The 25,222-nt window shown below is 35.6% G+C and overlaps 1 protein-coding gene across 6 annotated transcripts in view; it reads left to right on the top strand.

Annotated features, from left to right (window-relative positions):
- The window catches only part of GPHN (gephyrin), a gene marked incomplete at its 3' end in the record, with an annotated part of 311,539 nt that overhangs the window by 229,033 nt on the left and 57,284 nt on the right, over positions 1–25,222 (top strand). For 3 of the 6 annotated variants that reach the window (XM_080619964.1, XM_080619962.1, XM_080619963.1), the window contains one exon: positions 6,364–6,420. The exons of the other annotated variants lie outside the window; for them this stretch is intronic. In XM_080619964.1, the coding sequence (XP_080476090.1) occupies positions 6,364–6,420 (57 nt within the window). The remainder of the gene's footprint in view (positions 1–6,363; positions 6,421–25,222) is intronic. 6 annotated transcript variants of the gene reach the window in all.

Here is a 25,222-nt window from a genome sequence, read left to right as displayed (position 1 = left end):
GAAAGTTGGGATCTTCCTTGTTACACTGAGTCCCAGTACAAACATCTCTCCCTTAATTTTGTTGCTAAAAGTGGCCAAAGACAGCAAATGTCTTACTGGTTTGCTTTATAACCTACGTGTCCTACCGTCAGATCACTTCTAAGTGCCTTCGTTGATGCTGCAGCTTTCACCATGACCACCAAGGTATCTTTGAAAGGAGCTAGCTGAGCGTCTAAAACTGTTTAAAGGACATTGCCCTCCACGGGAGTACAGACAGCCCTGTATACGCTGCAGCTTTTAGAACTTTAATTCAGCTTAGGACAACAAATCAAGAGAGCAGCACATTCGGAAGTGAATTGGCAGTTTAAGAAAGGCACCACCTAGGACTTCCCATGTTTTTATGTTTTTCTTAAATATGAAATCCTTCCCTGCTTACCAAGACAGATTTTTGATATACATGATGGGGTTTTGGTTTTTTAAAAGCTGTACCATGAGGAAATGAGGAAATTCTGCTTTTGTTTGTGGGGAAAGCCAGAGAATCAGTGGGGCTGCAGGCACAGCTGGGGAGCAAAATGTGCCATCAGCCAGTGAAAAAATGTTCAAAGTGAGGCTTTGAGAGGATTGAAGGTATTGAACTGAGGAGAAATCTGATATAAACATTGAGTGGTAGAGGTCTGGTATAGAGAAAAGCAGTATTTGTGTGATGAAGCTCTTGAGTGATGAAGTTGCAGGGCTTAGAGTGGCTTGGAGAAGAATAGGAAGTAGGTTGGAGGCAGGAGGAAGCAATGAAAAAATAAATGTCTATGGTCAGGAAAAGCTGGAAGAAAGGTAGTCTTGAATGGGTAGAAAGGTTTGGGGGACTTGACCGGTGTGACAGAACTTTTCAGTTGCATGACTGAAAACTCTGAGACAAGCTGGGTCTTGAATCCTATTGTACAATTTGGTCTCTATATGTTTGTGCATCTCTATATAATAGAGTGAAGCATAAAGTATTTGAACTTAATTAGTTTTCTTGGAGCAGTCTGGTCTCAATAGCACACAGCTCTGTGCAGGCTAATTAAGCCTTCTGATTGCTGGCATTCTTTGCAATGGGTGGGAGCCCTTTGGTTTCCATACCATTCCCACTGGGCTGAGCATGCCTCTTGCCAAGAGTAGCCATTTGGTTTTGTCACTCGTCATTTATAATCTCTTCATGTCTTGGACATCATAAAGCCTGTGTATTTTAACTGCATAGTGAAAGCAAGTACCCAACTCTTGTTTGCCCAGAGCTCCAGTTTAAATGAGATTTAGGACATTGAATCAATAAGAATAGTGGCATAATATGTAATGTTTGTATTTATTGTAGTCTGTTTTGCCCTGGCAGTGCATTTTACCTACCAGCTTTCAGATTCAGTTTCTGACCATTAAATTTCACTGAAGTTAATAGATAAAAACTAAAAGAACTAGACTGCCATGTGTGGGTGTAAAATAACCAGTATATTACAAAATCTCCTGTATAAGGACATCTTACATTATCTTTGCCATTATATGTGTTAACAGAGCAATGATTTATGTAGGGATTGGTGCATGGACGGGAGGTTGTCAGGAGGGACAGGAACCAGCTGACCCTGGGGAGGTGCTTAGGCAGCAGATATAAGGAATTGTAACTGCGCAATAAATCGTTGATGACCCGCATTCCGTGAATGCTCTATGTCTCAGCCCTAGTTCGGAGGGAACTAGTGCTTCCGTCCCTCACCACACAAGTAGCGAGAAACTACATTTAGTGATGATACTAATGTACTAATCTCCAAAACTGCAAGAAAATTTCATTACTTCTTACCACTGATGGGTCCACCTGTGCTGTCTTTATTCCCTCATCTGCACATGGAACAGTTTGAGTAGTAGTGCCCATTAGAAAAAAAAAAAAAAAAAAGTCCCTTCATGAGGAGACTGTTGGAATATGTTGTGATTCATATTTAGTTCCTCTTCTGCAATTTTTTGATGTTTTTGGCTTCTCAATGCATTTATCCTTAAGATCATTTTCATGTTGTTCTTATACATCCACCTACCTTTTCACTGAATCATAGAATATTTCTTTAAGCTACATTAGACTGGAGAGAGATTTCTCCTATTGCTGTTTTCCCATATTTTGCCTTGGTCAGATTGGATGGCCCTTTGGACATGACAGATTTTGAGTGTGTTATGGAATTCAGCTGAAGGACCATCATACGCACAGCTTTGCTCTGTATTTCCGAAACTGATCATTCCTTTCTTGCCATGATTCCCTGCATTTTGAGATAAAATGGTAATTGAAAGGAAGTAATAGCAGGTAAAACTGGAAAAATGAGGTAAGAGGTCTTTTCTCATAGCAGCTACAAACTCGTGAATGTCACTGTTTCACATCCAAAAATCTGCTTTAAAAGGAAAAACTTAATAAATATTTATTAACAGTATGTGTAGTCACATTGACAAATATCATGCAAGCAAGTTTCATGATTTAGGATTCAGTAGAGGATATTGACAGCATTTAACTGCACATCCCCTGAGGCAATTAGGTTAGGGGTATAAGGGAACTTTTAGTTAAGTGTAATGACAAGATGCCATGGCTCAAAACTAACAGGGACAATTTCGGTGAAGGAAACAGAAAATGTTTGTCAGCATGGTTGTCAGGAATATGTGGGATAACATATATGACAAATGGAAAAACATTTATTTGCAAGCCCAGTGATGTAATCTTCCATAAGTAATATTTATAGTTTTCTTTACTCACTGATCATCACTGATCTCTGCGGTAGTGGTCAAGAGGGAGAACAGTTACCTTTTTGTTATATACAGCAAATAATCTGAACTTGATTTGGATGCTGTGTAGCATAATCTCTGGCTTTTAATTAACATGATCAAATAGTGCATGCCCAGGCCATTGAGTGAGGAACTGAACATCTTTTTAAACTACTGCTGCAAAGTGTTTCCATTACTAGTGTTGCATTTATTTGGTTTCAGAATTGAGTAATTAGATCATATCAAAAGGCTTCATCATTATGAACCATGTATTGGCCAGAATTTTGGAAAGACAGAATCTTATATTAGTTATATTATCTTGTTATGTTGTTCAGAGCTGTTCTTTCTTTATGATGAATATAACTGCTAATTTATATATTTAAAGTTGGAGTTTCTAAATTGTTTTTTTCTGAAATAAAGTCATGGTTAAATATAAACAGGTACACTTCTTATGGGCTCTATTAGAAGGTAGAGGAATAATAATGACACAAAATGCAAGACTTCTGCTTAGAAAACATTAATTGTCTGTTCTTTGGTACGTAAGTCTTTCACTCATCTTCTGACAAGTTCATTAAGCATATTTAAGCACTCTCTTTTGCTCACTGCTTGTTTCTGATTTCCCTGCTTCCTAAGGTTTTTTCCACTGTGTTCCTATTTCATTCTACTCCTACTGGAATTCCAGTTTATTCTTCAGATATCAGGATAGGGACCTGTGGTTAATCTTCAGCTATTAACGCCTACTGTTATTCCCTTGTGAATAAGAAAGGGATGTAAATATAATACATTTTTCTTAACTGTCAGTGCATCATACCTTGCCAGTTTCCTGCAATGTTCCCTACACAGCATCTTCCTTCATTACACTGAGTATCTTCATTCTTGTCCTTCAGAATGTTTCAAAACCCTTAGGTCATTAAGGTAACATTTTGCCAGTAACTACTTAGTGTTGCTCCTGTGTCATCTCTCAATCTACTTATTTAGCTTGTGTCATGGTATAAAAAATAAGTCATAAAACCTGAGGCAAAAATATTTGTTTTCAGTGCCGCTGTTGAGATTTTTTTCCTTAGTCCTATGTTTTCCTTAGAAGTATTGTTTTCATTTCACAAATGGGTAGTAGAAAAATCAAAGGACTTATTTCTAGATCACATAAGTGACATAAGTTTACATATTTTTCATTTAGAACACTTACATGCACATCTTTTATTGTAATCTCTTCTAGCTAAAAGTGTTCATCTATGATGGGGTTCTCATGTCTAGCTGAGTTTCTGGAAAACAGGGAGTGTATAATCCATGCTGGTTTCTGAAATACTAGTTCATCAGTCAACTTCTAGGAGTAGAGGAGTTGACTAGAGAGAGACAAGGATATGAGAGAATTTCTTTCTGTGGCATTTGCCATGAAAAAAAATATAAAAAGTTGTTTTACTCTTACTGTCCATACTGTCCATTGCCTTCTGGACAATGCCCTATTTAATTCCCAGAACAGATGTAGTATAGTTTGTGCAATACGTATATCACTCTGACTCATCCCTTGAGAAGCATCCAAGTTGCATTCTGTAAGGTTCCTGCAGAAAACATGTTATCAAGTATAGAAACTGTGCCATGGATGTAAAACAAGAGATGACCTTAAGCTATTTCCTTGTAATTTATATTTTCGAGCATTTATAACGTTATTGCTCGCAGCATACACATTGTGTGTATATTCCTCTATGTATTTTTAAGAAATAGCATTTATGTCAGTCATATGCACCTATAATATCTCCAATCTCAGTTCTGACTGAATTCTAAATGTTCAGCATAATTTGAGCAGCCACAATGCCCATACTGGTAAGTAGTAGAAGAAAGACTTTTTCCTTGAAAGGCAATCATACTGCTGTCGCTTAAAACTTTTCCCCAAGTTTCTGTGGTATGTAGTGGTTTTCTTAATGTCCTAGTTCCATGTCATTATGTCAACAATTTTTTTTTCTTATTTCTCATTTTTCAAAACAAAATTAAATATAGTAATTTTGAAAAATGCTTCAAATTAGTAACACAAATTAGGGTTCTACTTGATTATGTCTTATTCTATGGGACTGGTAATATTTCAAGTAGGATATTGGGGCAAATATCTTTGCTCTAACTCCCTAAATCCTGTTGTTTTCAGATAAGGATCTTTTTACCCTTCTTTCTTATTGTTGTTGGCTTCTAGGTGTATTTTTATGTGTGTTTTTTAATTAGCAAAAATAAAGCAACTAGGTTAAACTGCATATAATTTAATTTCATCTGTCTTCTAAATGAGCCATATTTTATTTAAGAATGACAGTTGTTTTTATTAGTCAGTATACTAGAATTGCTTGGAGATTTCCCTGAAGTCCCATGAAAACATGTAATGTAGATGTTTCACTTGGGAATTCAAAACTTACTGCCATAAGACCAGGTAAGAACAGAACAATTTCTAGAAATGTTTCCAGTGTAATTTGCTCAGTTGCATTATTTTCTTAAAAACTGAGTGCAAGTAAAAAATACATTCAGTTGCCTGTGTTTTGAAAATGAATTTCTCCATTTCGCATGGGTCAGGTAATAACAAACAGGGAAATCTAACCTGTGCTTTTGCTAGTGTGCTCCAGAGGATATAAAGTGTAGTTGAATTTCCATGGTTCATTCAGTCTTTGGCTTCCTTGCTGAGATTTCTTAAAGACAGATAATGTGGTTTGAAAGGGTTCACCTCACTTGTGTGGGACTTTGTTTTATGTAAGCTGTGAAATAACCATCAGATAATTAAAATTTCCGGTTCAGTCTTGACTCAAAGCTAGAAGGATATCCCTAAAGTCATTTCTATTGTCTTCTTCCTCTACTTCAAATGACACAACAGAAGTTTAATTTATCAGTGAGAAGTTTACTCACTGGATTCAGCAATTCTGAGAAGAACTTTTGCTGTAAATGAATGTTTTATTTTACCAGCTTCTAAAAATATGAAGCCTTTTGGGCAGCTACCTCATTTGTTTCTTCCATCCTCTGCATCATCTAGAAAAGAAATCTATGAATGAAAAGTAATCAGATAGGGGATGTCAGGGGAGAGGTTATACATGTCATAAATTTAAAATAAAAATCTAATGTTGGTCTGGCATTAAAATTTTCTGGTTGGGCAGCATAATTTTAACTGGGAATATTGATAGCAGTGGCTAAAATCTCTAGGCCTGGGTCAATAGCAATCTGTATTGCATTCTGTCAGGTATCAATCATGATACTTGCCAGGCCTGATACTCCCAGTTATAGCATACTGTGATCATATGATTTGTAGAAGGTATAGGGTGTTTTTTCTTCAGTTAGAGTTTTAGGACTTCATTATTCCTCATATCCAAGTCGGATAAGTAACATGTATATTCTTTCAAAAATGTTAGTGAATTCAGCATGCAGCATATGTGCCAGATGGGTAATATATTGAAATAAAAATGATCAACAAAGCAAGTTGAAAATGCCACGATAAAGCATCATTTATTCCAGAAATTAGAGTCTGTGTCTTTGTCCTCTAGAGGTGTCTCAGAGAGTCAAATTGATGTCTTGCATGTACTGCTAACTGATTGTGTGGAAATTTTTTTAAGTTCACTTTTTCTTTATTCTTCTGTCTTTTTTACCCATCTTCCCCCATTGTAGCAAATTAGACGGCCGGATGAAAGCAAAGGAGTTGCTAGTAGAGTTGGATCCCTCAAAGTAAATATGTTTCTAACATTTATTTTGCAAGTTTTCTTCTATAGCCTACACTTTTCCTTTCAAAGGGGGAGGTGAGGGGAGGGAGGGAAGGGGCTTTTCCATTTATCACCATCCCATCATTTTTATTTGAGTATTCTTATTGCTGTTGGGTCACATTTTGTTTGTTTCTGTGCTACACATAGAACAACTGAAGCCAGGCTGCCAGTTAGTTAGCTTTGAATATCACCACAAATAAAAGATAGTAACAACTTCCTTGAAGTGCCTGTAATTTGGTGATAATGATTAGACCACTTCTCTGATCTGTGTTGTTTGTTGTCTCTTAACTGCCTGTACATGGAGAAGTGACTTACTCATCTTCAGACTACTGCTTCCCATCTTGAAACATAAATAAACTTCTATAGTGCTCACACATTTTGCATTTAAACCTGCAAAAGACCATTACAGGAGAGTTTAATATTTCGTGTATATATAACCTTTAAATCAGAAAAAGTCAGAGTAAACAAAAAGGAAATGAGAGAATCATGTGAGGCTAATAAGAATGGAGCCACTGTTTTGCTATTAATTAGTCCCTTCTGCCTTTTTTTATTTGTATAAACATAATCAAATATTTAGAGCACTTAACAGAACAGGCAGATACCTAAATCAGTACCCACTATGCACAGTGTTAGACCCTAATAAATGGTTTAAAACACAGGACATAACCTATACCAAGATATTAATTGTATGCAGTACAAGCCATCCTGTTAAGGTTCCATCTCAACAGTTGCCTGTTTTCAGCCGTCCAATTTTTCACTTTTTTTCCAGTTTTTTTCCTTTTAGCACTTTGTCAAGCACTAAATACTTCTCTCTTCTGCACTCTTCCTGCCTTTCCTGCCTTCTTAGGTTTTGAGCTTTTGGTTTGGTTTTCTATATGAGTATGTTGACTTTGTCAGGACAAACCATCCTCTCTGTTCTCTAACACTACTCTATAGCTGCTCTTTGTGAAAATGGTATCTCACTGAGCATAGAGAAGGGGAGGGGGAGGATTAATTATTCACCTCTTTCCAGTAGTGCCACCATTTAAATTGATCTCAGCATAGAAAAATAAGTCAGTTGCTGTTTGTTTATACAAGTTACAGCTGGAGGCATCTGCAGCATTCCTCACTGTCTGTGAGGCTTTATCTTTTCATCTGGTATTTTGGGAAGAGGTTTAAGTTACAGTGTTGATGAGAAGAGCACTGTACATGCACAGTTTCAGTGGGAGACATTCAAGACTACTGGATTCACATGGACATAAATACAGGACAGCCACAGTTTCTATGCTTTTTTTGAAAATCGTGTGTGTAATTATTGTGACCTGTGCATTTTAATGGGTCATCACATGGAATTCTAGGTTAAATACATACACATGTGCAGAAGATGTAGCTAATTTGGGTGATGAGATTCACGTATTATTTTTATGAACACCCACTGATACTTAATTTAGGATTATTATTTCTGTATCTGTTTGCCCAGGGTTTAATTTCACAACCCAAAATACATATTTAGACTCAAAATCTTCTATGACTATCGTTATAGAAAATGGAAAATCCTAATTGAGGTTCCCAAACATGAAAACTTATCTCTAAAATGTTATTTTTTGTGGAAATAAATTCTAGAACACAGTCTTACCAATAAATAAGCAAATAAATAAACAAATTAACAACATAGCAGAGACTCAGTAGCTTTAGAGTTATCTGTGCTTTGATCTTCCATTTTTTTCCTGTACTGAAAAAAGAGCCATGTTAGTCAAGCAAACATATCTTTTTTCCAGATTCCGTGTTTAATGAGCTTGTATGTCTGTGTTGTCCAAAGCATTTTGATGTCTTTCCAGAGGCAGTGAGAAATGTGTAATGCTATGATTTATTTTAAAAAATAAATAAAAAAAAAGCCTAACATAAAAACAAAGAACAAAAGAAAAAAAGAAAAAAGTGCCAAGAGAACAGGTTGCTTTTCCAATTCATTTTGTGATGTTTACATGTAGCTCCATTGAAAGCTGGAGGAGCTCAGAGATCACCTAGAAAGCAATGTCAAAGGATGCTCTCCCCAAGTAAATGTACGATTTCACTCGGTGATCTGGATTTTTTTAAAAAACTTCCACTGGCTGGTAACACCAAATCTGATTGGTTTGTCCTCTCATCCCCATCTTTTTCCTTTCTTTCTCTCTTTCTTCCTTTGTGTTTTCTTTCTTTTCTGGCTGGGGTTTCATTTTAATGTGTGTGAGAAACCTGACCTAATTGACAGGGTTGTTGTTTAAAAGAATATCATACTACATTTTAATGAATGCCAATCCAAATGCTAGGCTTTACAGTAAGTAAAAGAAGTCCCTTTCCAAAACTGAAGTTGCATATCTAAGTTTCCTGAATATTAAACTTAGCAACAAATGAAAGAGATAGCCTCAATTTAAAGGATAAAAATATCTGCTGCCAGTGATTGATGGCCTTTCCTGAACTGAAAATTGATATAAGGTAACCTAAAAGCATATAGGTTCACATGTACCTATGTCTTTGCCTTTAATCTTTTTGCGTCCCTATTTTATCTCACAAAATAGGTTAGTATTTGGTTCAATGCCAGCTATGCGAATTTTGATTGTTTTTTTAGCAGACTAATACAAAAAATCTGCAGCTTATTTCTTATGCATTAAGTTTGTTTTTTAATGAAAAAAAAGTGAGAAAAGGATTAGGATCTAATATATCAGCCATGATACCCATATATGAATGGGTGTATATACCCATATATATACCCATTTCTCACAGTGTCACAAGGAACATTTAATAAAGCAAGTCAAATCCAACATAGCAATATAGACAGCGGTACCTCATGTTTAGTAGTTCAACTGATAAAAAGATCAGCTTTTCAGTAGTTCCATAGAAATGAGTTTAAGCCTCATAATTTAATGTATCATGAAAATTACAAAAAAAGGTACAGTTGTGAGTATAGTAGTTGTAAAAGGTAGTAACCCTTTATCCCTTTGCATATCTATCAAGATTCTATGAATAATTTCTTTAGATTCATGTCCTGTTTGTATCTTCCATACACTGTGACTGTTGTCATTCTCAGCACTATCATTCTAATGCATAATCCGCTATGGTGATAGAGTGCAAGGTAATTTTGGTAATGATAATGATTTGATAATTTTTACTCCTTTTGGATGCTTTTGCATATCCAGCTATATATCTAGCAAAGTTGATTTATGCTTATTGTCAAGCAGAACTCCCTGAGTTTATAATCTTTCGCAGGTCAAATACAAGGAAATTTAGCTGCTAATATATTGCAGCTTTCTATGGAGAAAAAAAAAAAAAAAAAAAAAGAAAAGAACAAAAAAAAAGAAAAAATATAGTAAAAGACTGTATTTTTTTCCCTGGCAAATCTTTAAGAATCATTTTTGGGGAAGAACAATCTGTGTGGTATTTTAGATTTGGTGGTAACTCAAATTTATTAGTCATAATCAAGACAAAGCAAGTTGCTTTACTTTGGACTTCTCACTCTTAAATTCATGAATTACTACTAGGGAATAAATGTAAAGCTAGAAACAAATTATGCCATGAAACTTTATACTACAAAAAATGTGTCCTAATCACACATTATTTCAGAGAATGTCACATCAGGAAAGGTTTCAAACAAAAAGCTGTGACATTAGCTGTGAAAAATTAGTTGTAATAAAATTATCCTGTTCCTCTGTGCCTCATTATCTGTTACTTCATGGCTATATCCTACACAATGTAAGGAAGTCAGATTGTGAACTAAGAAATGTTCCATATATTCTGCTTATGCCCTTTAAGTTTCTTAAAACAAGCAGGGCACATTTCAAGTATAATAACTTATAACTGAAATCTTCTGGTTTTCACTACCTCTCTGATTCATGCTGTAATAATGGATGGTTTTGGTAATGCAACACTTTAGAAGACAAAATGACTGATCAAAATAAAGAACAAATCCTCGCTTAATAGCAGACAATTGGAAAGAAAATAATGAGGTGTCTGTTAATAGTTCATCTTTAAAACAATTTTCATTTCTTCTATACCGCTTTTGGAAAGGGGTTTAGATGTCAGTTGTTAATACTCCTACAATGTGGCAAATGTATTGAATGGTGTGGGAGGGGGAGCATATAGTATCTGATGGCCAGCTCCATAGGTGAAAATTAAATTGCACAATTGTGTATATTATTAAGGTGGAACCTTTGTTCCAGAATGAATTGCAAAGACATGCTTTTCAGATTAATTTAAGGGCTATTGCAAATATGTAGGAAACATTGGAATTCTGCAGAATATCCCAGATTTCAACAGATGTCTAGAAAACAAACAAACAAACAAAAACAACACAAAAAAACCCTGCACTGAAAACATGCATAAAATTTGAGTTAATTAAGCAGTTTGGGGGTTTGAGGACTTTTCACTTCAAAACACTGCTTTTAATATCAGAAGTAATGCATAACCATTTACCAAACAAGTTGTCCTGAGCTGAGATTTGTTTTTCCATTTCTCCTTGAGAACTTCATTCATCTAACTTCAGCTATTCCAGTTTTTTCATGGCTTAATCCTTTGACCCCTCCCAGAGACAAGTGTTTAGAAAAATTAGTCTTCTGTCACTTGGACATTCCCTTACTGTTAGCATTCCCTTACTGTTTAAATTAAGGTAGCAGTAGCAAATAAATGCATTAGCTACTGAGATGATCAACAGTGATACAGCTGACTGGTTTATTGTTTTAGAACTCACAATAGCAGCTACAATTAATACCTTCCTATAAGTGTGGAGTTCAGCTGAAATTCAATAGAACAGCACTGCTTCAATCTGTGATTTGAAGATTATTTTTTTTTTTGTAATTGTGCAGGCTGAGAATTTTAAATGCCACCATAAATGCTGCAGAAAAATATTAAGCCCATCAGAAAAAAAAAAAAAGTAGAAATTCTGCACAGAGTTCCTGCATGATATGCCTGACAATTTCAATTTTTGTGTGATTTTTGACCAGCATGGTTCCAAATCCAAACCCATGGTTCCAAACCCAAATTCTGAGTTTGTTCAAGAGTTTGGTTTACATATTGGGTTACAGAATATATAGCAGAGGCCAGATACTGTCCATAGATGATGATTAATGAAACTGTAATTATCATTTTTGATACAGAGCTGTATCTCCCAGTCTGCAGTCTCCTGCCTGCAGTGTTCTGTTTTACTTTAAGCACCTGCCTTGATGAAGGATTACATTTGTGATGCTTTTATTCCTGGTCTTAATATTCCATTATTAAAGATCTAAGTCAAGGCTGTAAGGCCCTCAGACTAACAACAAGTTGCTCTTGCAGACTTTGAACCAGATTCTCAGTTGGTGTAAATAGGCATTGCTCTTTTAAATCATTCTCACAGTGGGGTATTTCTATGACTGACAACATGGCCCCTTGACTTGAAAGTTTAGGGGGGAAGAGCCCAACATCTCAAATGTTAGAACATTAATGTAGTGTGTAGTGTTGGTCAGGTAGCATGCAAAATAAGGAGAACTGCCTCCTCTCTCATACTGGAAAAAATAATCACTGGAGTTCATATATGATAATAAATTGAAAACAGAGTAGATGGCAGGTGCAGATTAAATAGATGGCAGAATCATCAAAGGAATTTGGAAAAGTATTGACATTTAATTTTAAAATTAAATGTGTTATTAATAACACAAACTGTACACTTACAAAATGCTGAAACTGGGCAGATGCAAGAAAACAGTGACATAGAAATGATCAGGAAACTAAGTGTGCAGCAGATTAAACAGTCGCATTGTGTGATCTTATTCAACATCAAACAGCAATCACTATGTGCAGAAGTGTGGTATAAGCATAATCCTTTCTTCAAGAACATTAGATTGAGACTAGAACACTTGAGCATACCTTCAATTTCCTGATTATGAGACAATGTCATAGGTAAATTGAGAGTCTATGCATGTATGAATAAGAAAAAAAGAAATAGGAGTGAGTGAGATTAGGAGATTAAGGAAAATCTTACTCCTGTGTGTATAAATACAGGGAGAAATAAAATATACAGGTATCTTATTGAACATTATCATTTGCTTCTATGCAACTGAAACTATCAAAAAATTATTTAAAGTTATTAAATACTAATAGGAGTAACACTGAAGTTAAATGGTAAGTTTAGCCTAGATATTAATGAAAATATATATAATTAGATCACAGGGTAATTTGACAAGCAAGGTAACAGCATTCTGCTTGAAGCAGTTGTCTAAGAGAAGACTAAAGTAGTACACAAGTGTCTAGCATACCCCTTGTAAGTTAGCATGAGGAGTAGATAAGATGAGCCAAGTCCTTCAAAACTTTGCAGAATACTATTCCAAACGTCCTCATAGTTGTTTCAGTTTATCTAGTTGCTGATACTTAAAAAACTGCTGCTGTGATGTTTCTTCTTGTTACTGTGTTCTTTGGATCCTCACCTGCAGACTTGAAGCTAATGGTTCTTCTTTTTCCAAGCTCTTGCAAGACAAACCATGGGAACAATGGTTGGACATTATTTATGAGAATCTTCATTAGAGATTCACCCAAAATTTCAGATGAACCCCTGTTCTAAGCAAAGCCACACGCTTTTCTTTCTTAGATTTTAAAGCAGTGTTGCTACAAACAGGTTTTGCTCTGTCATAAGGGGTCCCTTTTTAAAAAAAAAAAAAGTGAACTGTTTAAGAATAATACTTGATTTCTTAAAACTGTCTTTTCTGTTTCTATTTGTCTAAAGGAGTCTTCTATATTTGACTTAATCTTTCTGCAAATCATCTCCTATAAGAAAACATTTTGTCAGGAAAAGAAAGTGCTGAGTGCATATGAACTTTTAAGATGTTTTGAAGAGATTCTGATTTCCTTAGTAATGCTATCTAGAAAAGCAGACAAGATACACAATACCAGAAAAGAACAAAAATATTTTCGGAGTATTAAAAAATTTCAGTGAAGAAAGAACAGCTGCATGGAAGTATATAATAGAGACATAAATGAACACAAATGTGACTATAGAGTTTTTCTGGAAGTGATATTTTATATTTCAATGGAGAATTATGAAATGCACATTTGAGATTGAAGAATATTCATGAGAGACTTTTTATGAGTACTATGTTCTCTGCCCAGTCCGTCAAAATACCTATATCAGCAAGAGGTCACTAATAATTTATGTGGAAATTCTTGCTGGGTTCATCTTTACCACAAATGTATCCAAACTGCTGTACAGATACTAATTTTGTTGAAGTCTAAGGAAGTTTTTCTGATGCTTCTGATAATTCATTTTTCCCCTAGAAAAAAATCAAGAGCAGATTTTTAACGCATTTATAAGAAACAAGTCTTCTTGAATTTCATTTTTTCAGCTGCTTTTAGTCTTTCTTCACATCCAGTTTTCATCAGATGTATTAATCTAACGAAAGTTAAGGGGGAAAAGAAAACCAAAACACCAAAACTCAGACTACTCTTTGTAATTGAAACAATGAAATGTTTTCAACCAAAGAAAGGATTTTTAGGTTAGATTTGTTAGGAAAAGATATCCTATAAATAACTGGAGAGTCCTTTTTTGATACTTTTGTAAGTACATAAGAATTGTGTTTTACTTAATAGTAAAATGAGTGTCTTGTACAAACAAAATGTTTCTTAAGCGGTCAGTAGAACTGTAGTGTTAACCAATTGACTTGCGTTTGTGCTGAAAGCTTTTGACAGTGGACAGTATCCCTCAAGAATCACAGCATTTTGCATTGCTTAGGGACATACTCTGCAGGTTTCTGCTGGCCTGTATCTGGCCATTAGTCATTTACCTTTGCAAGTTATTCTGGTTTTTGGGGCAGTGAGATTGAAGAAAATCTTCTGTTGTCAAAATCCTCATTCTGAGCATCTAAAATGATAAAGATACACAGGGAAGAATAGGGCTTCTAATAGGTTTTTGCATTGTACCCTTTGCAGAGTTAGAATAAAACTAATAGTTTTAAATGAAGTAGAATGTTAAAGCTTCATCCTAGAGTACCATATTGTCCTAAGGATGGTGTTGTTAGCTATTTAAAGGAGGAAAGATTGATAGTTGCTTTCAGAGTCATCATCAGCTTTAATTATTTTACAAACAGTACCTTTTTTTTTCTTTTAAGAAGCTTCCACCTTAAGCGGCATAAATTTGGAGTTTCTGAAGTAGCTGGTCATGGAAACTTAATGAACCCCCTACTACTATCTCAGTGCTGGAACCACCTATACAGAAAACCTTCTGAGATCCTTACTGTGCCACCATTTCCTTTTTAACAATGTCTTCTTTTCCCCACTGCACAACCAGGCTCGGCTCCCTTCGTGCTCATCCACCTATAGTGTTTCTGAGGTATACTTTGCACGTGTTCTCTCACACAGTCGACCTGCTCGCCCATCACACTTTTTGCTTTTATTTACTTTCTTCTTTTTTTTGTGTTGCACTTGTGCACAAGTGGGTAAAAGTCAGCTGGGGGGGGAGCAGATTTTGCATGATCAATCTGCAACCATGTTCAACGTGGTTTTAAAATCACTGTACTAGTCTGGGACAATTATGATGTGTAGTCAAGCGAGGCAACTGCTGTGTAACATAATATAAATTAGATGGTAAAAGCATCCTTAATTATCTCTTACTTTAAATAACAATAATAAATTTCCAGATGTCCAGGCTGCAAAATGCTTCAGTGGTTAGTCTGATCCATTTTCAGCCAATGAAACTGGAAAAACTCTGTAAAGATGGCCATCACATTATGATTACTACCTACCTATCTAGATACAGGTGGGTTTATGATACCTTACGTTCATTACTGATTCCCATATCTCTGGCTTGGGTAACTACCTGCCAAAATGCATACACTGTTGTAAATACTTCCATATTGGCTTCATGATAGTCTTCTATAATAAGGTATAGTACCATCTTAGCAAGAATTGGAAAGAAAAACTCATTCAGTTGTAATTGAGATAGGAAAGAAAAGGAGAAAGATGTTATGATAAACTAGACTTCACAACATCATGGGATAAAAACAGTTTATAAAATAATGTCAAATTAATATTCATGACCCACTGTGTAAAGATCAGGCTTTAGCACATTATAATTGATTAATAGATGAGTACCAAAAAGATGGACTTAAGGTTTTCTGCAGTACTGAATCACTCTTGAGCATATACAGTTAGTTATTCTGTATTTTAAAAGAATCCCTTAAACTCAACAAGATCTTGTTAAAAGATGACAGTTAATGCTATCGCACACTGTGGGCCCAATTCTAGACCTGATGTGAATGTTGTGTTAATAAGCATCATAAAAAATGTAAGCATAAGCAGCTCACTTACTCAATCACTTTGTCACTAAGCAGGAAGATGAGTGTGTAAGCAATACCTCGCTGGTGTGTGTCTAATTTGTTCTCAAAAGCTTGAGCTTCTCAAGCCATCATTCCTCCCACTTCCTTATCCTTAATAATAGAAAGGTTTTTTCTCGTTCCAGTGTATGAACAGACAAGAGATCTAATAAAACAGTTTTTAAGAAGAAATATGCTTACTAGTTTTTCTGCCATAGATACACAGTTGTTGTCTGGCTCCACCAGGAGACGGGTCATTTTAAAGATACTTAAGTATGTGTTCTTAAAAGCACCTATTTTGCAGTTTATTGTGCTTTGTTACTGTATTGTATGAAAGTCTCTGTTTCTGTCATGATTACTGTCAAAACACCAATATGGAATAAAGAAGTAACATTATGCTTGTATGCATACAAAGGCACTTTTTTCTCGGCTAATGCAACAGCAAGGAATTAAGTTTAGTGCGTCATATGCAAGACAAAGGCCATCCTCATTCAACCAGCCTTTCTTCTGAATGATCTGTATGAAATTAAGAAAATGCACTGGATCAACAGGCATTTCAGCTTTGTTTCTAAAGAATCCAACTGTGATAATTCACATCAGCAAAAATGGTGAACATGCTTTTACGGTTTGTGAAATAAATAAGCCACTTTCAGGGAAATTGGACTCTTCTTGCTTTGATGGCAACTTCAGCCATTTGTCCTTTTCACATTCTAGAGCAATCACTGTCTTCAAAAGAAATACAAACCTAGGCATTGTGGCTGGTGACTGGTCAACATGTATGAGTCTCCTGCTTGATCAGATTCCAAAATCTATTTTGCCTTCGCCAAAGCTACCAGGCTGTAGTAACAATTAGTGATCTTGGAATAGATAGACTCTACTGAAACTGAAGAAGAAAACCGGAGTATAAAGTGCATGAAAATTTAGCGACTGCTGTCCACAAGATGGCTTTGCAATTTGTTGTAAAGAATCTGCTAGCTGAAGTATCAAAGTGTCACTGCAAGACTGTACAAGCAATTTGTCCTTTATACTCTGACAAAATGAAAGATCTTCATATCTAAAATACGGATGACCTGGCTGCCTGGTGAACCAGATCTTGTGATGCAGCTAAAAAATTTCTAGCTGATCAGAATTTCATGATTATGAAACATAAAATGCAAGCCGTAGACTGTCCTCTCCAGAACTGCACATTGAAGGTGTGAAAAAAAATGCATGTTCTTCTCTGGTGGCAGGATAACACTCTGTGTGTTTTTGAACAGACCATTTGAGCCAATGACAGATCCAAAAGAACAAATAAATGAAAACTGAACATCTCTGTGGCAATTGTAGCATCTGAAGCTCCAGGGATTGGAGATTCTCGGGGGTCCATGAAAGGTTCGTAGTGTAGTTTCTAACTTTGTAAAAGATTCCAGCAATGCTCAATGTCATCTGCTATTATTTTAGAAAATGGGAAGAGCTGCTATGAGTGAACAACATCCTAAACTCTGAAAGATATGATAGAAAATCAAGTCCAAATGCCCGCCATGAGTTTTTATCAAGGGGAAGAAAGCGAGTAATGTTGTGCTGCACAATGTCTCATATCCAGGGTGGGGGGAAAGGACCACCCTTTTGATAGGATCTCAGTGTTGTTTCTTGTGTCTATACCTATTTCTGTGGTTCTTATTCTACAACAATATTTTTCTTAAGCTGATTAAGAAGCACCAAGTTCAGAACTTCTTAATTTTGTATGTCCGAGTCATCACCAAATATCTTCGGGCCTTCAGAGGACACCAGGAACACAGAGATGAGAGAAATTAAATCAATGCTGTGGGAATTCAGCTGAACATGCCCTCTGACAAAGATACAACAAAAGATAGTGAGTGTACTATCAGGGATTTTTTCCTGCTGTTACATAGAAGGTCTTTAATTGAAGAAGTAAAAGGTCTTCCGGCAGAAGAGAAACCTGGTATCTGTGTATTCTGCATTGTGAAGAATTTGAGGTAGAATTCACTGCCTGATTTTTTTCATAGAAAACTTCCTGTAGAGGCTTTTGTGTCTCAGAGTCCAATAATTAGGAAAAACTTTTCACCTGTTTCTTTTTATTGTCACCAGTTGTACTGGTGGAACTATGGATGTGGTCAGCTGATGTCTATTTGAAAGGAATGAGCAGAAAGTTGTTACAAACTTCTACTTACCCTTAGTTACAGGAAGTTTGCATGGTTTGTTGAACTCTAGATATTATAGGGTGATAGTACTATGTATCTACCTAGCCCCAGTCACCACCTTAACAATTCCACTTGTTTGGAATGAGGGACTGTCTTTGGTTCAATTCAACTAAATCAAAGTGAATTTCCTTAAAAAGTGATTCCCTTGTGGCAAGAGAAGTAAAGCTTTAATGCTCCAAAATGGTGTAATAGTAAAATACAAATACATATTCTCTTTGAGCTTTACAATATGCAATAAATTGTCCCCCCTTTATGAACACCAGTTAGCTTCATGCCTGCAATTTTTGTAAATGTTAATAGGACTACTTAAACTATTTTTCTAAGAATAGAAATATTAATTAGGAACAATGCTGACTTAGAAGTTGTGAAGTATAGTATGTGTATAATACATCTATAATCTACTTATTATCCAGTTGTCACAAAACATTTTCCTTTTTTAATAGCAGTACTTCACTTAAGAAATTATTACATCAGATTGGATTCACTTACATTTTTAGAAGTATCCTGAATTCAACTTGTATCTTAAAAATACCACACAAAGTGCAAAATGAAGAGATTGACCAATGAAGATCCATAGTGTCCTAATTTAAAAGATTACACTTAGGTGTAATGGCCCCATTTTTTACCCTCATTTGTATCTCAGACCAGCATCTCTCGCTCGCTCGCTTCTGCATGCGCTATGTGTTTGGTAAAAGCGTAATGAAGGAAACCTGTTGATCTGGTTGTTCAAAGTATAGTGGCAGCAAAATGTTTACTGCAGTGTTATCCCTTGCTTTTTTTAAAAACAAAAAAAAAAAAGTATGTTTTTCAAAGAGGGAAACAGGTCTGTAGCTTGTCATATGTTTTATTTAGCCTCATTAAGTGGTTAGAACATGATGCCTTGTGTTATGAACTCTCTGCAAACTTTCATGTCAGACTTTTCTCCCACAAAGTACATAATTTCCATAAACATAGTTTGCAATATGTATTAGCTGCATACTGAGTGATGGGATTTGACTGTATACTTAGCATTGTTAATAAAACAACAGAGACTTGTATTATCTTACCTGATAATATAGGAGCAGAGGGACCAGTACAGGGAATTAAGTATCAGCGGTTTGTTTGTTTGTTTGTCCAACTGTATTGGTAAAATCTAGTTCTGGTTTTCTGTGTGATTTTTTTGCTGTTGCAAATAGAAGAATGAGATTTTATGTAAAATTAGAATTTGTAGGTATTTCTCTTTCAAACCTGAATAATAGGTAAAGCTTTATACTTGGCAATTGCCATTTAAAGAATTCCATTTTTCCTATTGCTATTTTAGCATTTTCCTATTGCTATTTTCCTATTGCTATTTTACTTTGCTTCTAATACTACTGTTCTCTAGCCTAAGAAAATCAAATTAATTTAAATTCTTACTTTTAGAGAAACGTGGTTTCCTCAGTGCACTTTGAAGTGCAAAAGTTTATGAAAAGCCAATGATTGAGTTTCTTTGTTTGTAAAAAAAAAAAAAAAAGGCTTTGCTATTTGTATCTTCATTCTTGTTATTGGGATTAGCAGCTGCACAAAGTATCCTCTGTAGGATTCTCTCTGCCATACCAGAATAGAGAACTGTTCTTGCTAGATGTCATATCAAGAAAGGCATTCATGGCAGCTCATGAGTGAAAGTATAGCAAACTTAAAGCTACATCAGGAAGGAGAGTCAGTTGTTGCAATAATCTAATCAAGGTGTACATGGATAACTTCAATGAATGTCATCTTAGATATTTAAAAAAGCATTAAGAAATGTTACTGTATTTGTACTTCAGATACAATATATCTTTGTTTACCCACTGCTTATTCTCAAATTAGATTATTAGTTCATACATCCAAAATAGAAGCTAAATTTTACTTAATCCTAGAGCTTCCTGTACATGGTACTTACCTTGTGAATTCTGTCAAAATTATCCCTTCATATTAACATTTTGCACTTTTTTTTTGTTCTCTATTAATAAGATCATTTCAAGCACCAAGTCCATTTACAAAGAACTATTTAATATTTAGTAGAGTGATAAAAACAGGGATTTTGAATGGCATCTCATTTAATATTACAGACTTTGGTTTGTATATTATCTACTCAACTTATCAAAATTGTAATACTTTTTGTTGGTTTTATGATGGTAAAATGCTTCCCAGCTCTGTACTTATCAGAGAGAAGATAAATAACATTCAAAGTGTCTGTTAGGAAGCATAGGCACTAACAAATTGAATGACAAAATCACAGTTATTTTCCGGATAATGTTATATACATTTCTATATTCTAAAAACTCAAGTAATTCAGAAGTAGTTTCCATCCTTCCCCATTTGGAACTTCTTTGCTTTTTGTTTCAAGATAAGTCTTTATGTTTCATTTTTAAATGCCAATCTCTGAATTTTTCCCCTTCTTCCGTAAAACAGGAGACATTTCACCCTGCCTTATGGTAGAGATGTGCAATCATTTATAAAACAAATTAGATCAATTCAGAGAGATTTAATGTAATTTTCCTTTTGATTGGTTATAGTTTAGACTTATGTATGTAATCTACATTTGCATTTTCCAAAATCAGCCTTGTCGTTATTCGTCTATAATTGCATCCATTTCAGCAAGGGGTTCTTTTTCCATTTTCCTGTGCTGTGCCATCCCTTAGACTATATAGCATCAAACTGGCTTGATTAGATATAACTGTGAGCTTTCTTTTCTAGACAACCACTGTTTTCCTCTTAAATCCAGTAGTAAGCTGCTTACCAGGCAGTAGCAAGCTGCTCACTACCATACAATGTTTAGTATTTATTTTGGGGTTCTTACTACTTATATCAGTTTGTTTAAGAAGCCAGGTATTAGTTTGTATCCTGTTACACTAGAAATAACACTCAGTGAAACTGCTCACTAGGTTCAGCTCCCAAAGCAATATAGTTCTCCAGAGGCAGCTTCAGTAATAGAAGCTATAGAAAATTAGTCTGGAGTCTGAAAAAGTAATGAAGTAGATCAAAGCTTCTATTACATTGCTATGACTGCTTTTGGAGTAATCACTGATGTAAAATGCCATACATATGACATACTTTACACCTGTTTCTAGTGAGCAGTGTCTGTTCTAAGGTACGGAAATCAAATTAGGTAGACACAGCAGTGTCAGTAACACATAGCTCAGATGTCAGTGAGGTCCCATCAGTGCTCCCTGTTACCTTCCTGGGTTTGCAGTTTTTCAAATGCAGTTTTGTAACATGGAAACAAATGTTTTTGCTAAACATAATTTCCATAAGGGTTTTTATTTAAGAACTGAAGGGAAGAAAAAATGTCCTTATTCACAGTATTTTTCGTATCCCTTTATTTTCTATGAATTTCCAAGGTTCAGTGCTGCTAGAAGCCCCACCAAATTAATATCGAGATCTCAGGCACATAACTGCTATGGAGAGGCTGGTGGTTGCCATTGTGCTGCACCCTGCAATCCAGACTGCCAAATTCAAGATGGAACTAAAGGAATCTTATCCTTTTGAGCCTTTGAGGCTCAAAGCAAAATCCTAAATGCAGATCCTCTTTCTGTTTTTGTGTTTCTGATCACTTTCAAAAATAATCTCTAACTTGGGTTTGGCAGTGTAGTTCTCAGTGCAGCATTTGCTTAATTCCACCATCTCCTTTCCATGGCTTATGAACCATCTGAAATCATTGCATTATTCATCTATGATGATTCTGATTTCACTTTAAGGATTCTCCTCAGAGGAATATAGTCTGTGTTTCTGCCTCAACTCAAAGGCAGAAACCTAGCACTTCATGCAGTAAGTTCACTGGACTGGATTCCCAGATCGAAGCTTTCTTTTCCTTACAGTTTTTGCTCCCTAGTTTGAATCTTAATTTAAAGGACCTTTATGCATTTTTATACTTGAAAATGTACAAGCCTGAGGTTCTGGCTGAATACTGTATACATCAGTTACTATAATATACACCATAATAAGATTATCATTACCTGTGTTTACTAGGTTTTGCAATTCTTCTTGAAGCCCTTCAAATTTGATGCTCCTAACTCAAATAAAAATGTTAAGCTTAACTAGAGTAAACTACTTTGGAGTTACACCAGTGCAGAAATTTCTGATTGGACCACATGGGAAAGCTTATGTTTTGTTCCTGCTTATATAGTTAGAAAAGTAGTCTAACCATTCATGTTAGAATGCTAAAACTGGGTTGCCCGAGGTAATTGTAAATGCTCCATTCCTGGTGGCGTTCAAGGCTGGGCTAGACAGAGCCTTGGATGACATAGTTTAGTGTGAGGTGTCCCTTCCCATGGCGGGGGGGTTGGAACTTCATGATCTTAAGTCCTTTCCAACCCAAACCATTCTATGATTCTATAATTCTAACTACAAAAATTCTAACCCAAATTGCTGGCAAACACCAGTGGAAAAAGATGAAATTTAAAGATGCTTTAAAAATCTAAGAAATTGAGTGATGGCCTTTTGTTGACTTTTTGGCCTGAAAATTCACTGGTCAGTTGATTGGTGGCTTTTGAAGCTTATCATTGTTTTTTGGTTTTGTTGTTGGCGTTTGCATGTGTTCATAGTCTTTTAACATAGAAATGCAAGGAATGTTACCTATGTTGTCAGCTTCCAGAAAGGTAAGATTGTAAGCATGAAATATAGGTTGTAGGCTTTGTTAGCAATTCCAAGTTTGATTAAAAATCTTATCAGGGTCAATGGAGAGATGCTTTTTCACTCCCACAGACCTTGGGTCAAAGGGATGGAGGTCTGTAGGCCTCAGACCAGGTAGGAACAAAAGTAGCGAAAGCTGAAAGTTCCAAACAAGCCTCTGTCCCTTTCCCACCAACATTTGTTCAAATATTGACAATAACTAGATGTTAAGAAAACTGAAGTCTGTTTCCCAGTTGTAGCAGATGGGGTGAACGGTGACTACAGCTATCTGGCTCTTCAGCTCAGGAGACATAGCTGTCTGCTGAACCAGAAAACATGATGCTGTAGCAGAAAGCCCTCAATGGGTACCAAGAAAGACTGTGTTGCATTTTCTGCCTCCCTGTTAATACAAACTTTATGTTTCATGCTGAAACACCGTTGTCGGGGTACTCATTTTATGCATGTCCTACTTGAGACATATATTGAGTGATGTTCACATATGCTGAGCACTCCAAATGCAGTTGAAATAAATGGCAGCCGAGGGGCTTTGCATTCTATAATCCAGCTGTAGGCACATCAAGTTAAATTTAGTTTAGATGTCTCTGAGTCTCAGTTTCTTGTTTGTAAAATCAACTCATCCCTCTGCTTCACAAAAGGTCTTGTAAAAATAAGTTCCTTCATGTGTATTAAGATGTTTTATCTTGTAGAACCAAACACAACAGAGAAATCTATAAAGAACTAAATAATTCCCCATTCAGAAGACAGTTTTGCTAAGGTTTAGTAAATAAAATGTGACATTAGTTTTTGAACAGGGAGATGAAAATTAAATAGCTTTATCTTGTCTCACGCAGAAGCCCTGTTAAAAATAATGGTGAAATAATAATGCCTACATGTCAAAGGAAAAATAAGACACATAACATTGATCTGATACGTCCTAAATGTTGGTGAGTGTTGTGTTTCACTTAAACTTGTCAATTTTGCTTAACTAAATCTGAATGAAGCGTTTATTTTAAAATTCTGATTTTGAGAGTCATGCCATTCAGGAAGAATAGTTTACATTTTTTGCAGTATTGTGGAAGTGTCTTTGGTTTAATGTTGCATTGAAATTTGCTGTTGCTGGGTCAAGAAACAGAAATGTGAAAATAGTTGAAACTTCATATAAGAGTAAAGCACTTGTAACAGAAATTAAACTTAAAAATGTCAACCTTATTACTGTATATCAGTGGTTAGAGAGTAATTTATGGTGTGCTTGAGGACGAGAATTTCTAGTTGTCACTTAACGTATTTTCAGTCCATCTGAATAACAGCAACTTCAAAAGATGGTTTAACTGAACTGGACAAGGAGTTCAAAAAGTCTTATGCTGGTCAGATAGGATATAATTCAGACATCTAGGACATACTTATAAGACTGAGTGATTCATCAATCAAATTTCCAGGGTGTGAGATTGTATGAAAATAGGCAAATAAATTTTATTTCTGTGGCAAACAAGGATGACAGGAATCCTTTTCTTTTGTATCGCTTTGGAAGAAAATTTATTCTCTCTGCCTTTACTTACACTATATACTTCTCAAACTGGAGAATATTTTCAGAGCATTTGGAGAATGTTCAAGATTGGACAGAGCCTTGGGTGACATGGTTTGGTGTGAGGTGTCCCTGCCCATGGCAGGGGGGTTGGAACTTGGTGATCTTAAGGTCGTTTCCAGCCCTGACTGTTCTATGATTCTCTGATTCTCAGATTTTCTTTCAAACAAAAAAAAAGATCTTGTTTACAGCTAATACTACAAGTAGTAGAACTTTTGATTTTCCCAAATGAGTAGAGATCTCTTGTGTCTTACAAATCAGGTTAGAAATACCTCTTGGGAATACGTGAACAAATTATTTGGCTATGTCTCAATTTAATATTTGCTTCAGTTTACACATTGGGTATTATAATTAATACTGCTTCTCTGAACAAAACTAGTATGATCTTGAATAAGCCCTGAACAGCCACTAAAATATTACAGAAACATGCTGTCTTTCCAGTGTTATTCATACAGCATATCTATATGCTGTCTCATGCTCTTAAAAACACAAAAGCCAGCTTTTTTCTCTCATGCATATGTAAGCATTTCATTAAAAATCCTCTGAAGAAATAAAACCCTCCTCCTTTCTCTTTGCCTCTTTTTATTCTCGGCTATCAAGCCTGTGCTGCCAGTTGTAGTAGCAAGTTTGCTTCCCCATTAGCTTTCTGACCAGATAGCAGATTACTATTTTTTCTCCTTTTTTGCTGTATGTAACATAGTTCTTCTGCTTTCTTATTCAGTGAGGTCTTCAGCTTGCAGTTTTATCTGGTGTGTAAGATTTTGTTTGAATCCTCTTCTAGTAATAATCATTTTGATTTTGCATCCTCAGGACAAGGTCAGTTTCCATTGAGAGATGACTAATCAGCATCTTACCCCAGAAAACTGCCCCTTGACTTTTCATTTCCTTTTCTTCCAGATAACAAATAGTGGGGTTTTTTTTGGGGGGGTGGGATTCTAATACTGCTCTTGTAAAAGAAACCCTCATGTTTCATAAAATTCAGCCCTCATGTTTCTACAGTGTATTCATCAGTCCACTTTCACCATCCTGTTTGAACAGTAGTTAGGATGAACCGTAATCTGACCATAAAATTCCGTATTTGTGTTCATA

This window comes from Psittacula echo (assembly GCF_963264785.1).
Source record: "Psittacula echo genome assembly, chromosome: 5".
NCBI lineage: Eukaryota > Metazoa > Chordata > Aves > Psittaciformes > Psittacidae > Psittacula > Psittacula echo.
The sequence above is the reverse complement of the archived record's forward strand: the minus strand, read 5'-3'. Positions and strand labels throughout refer to the sequence as shown.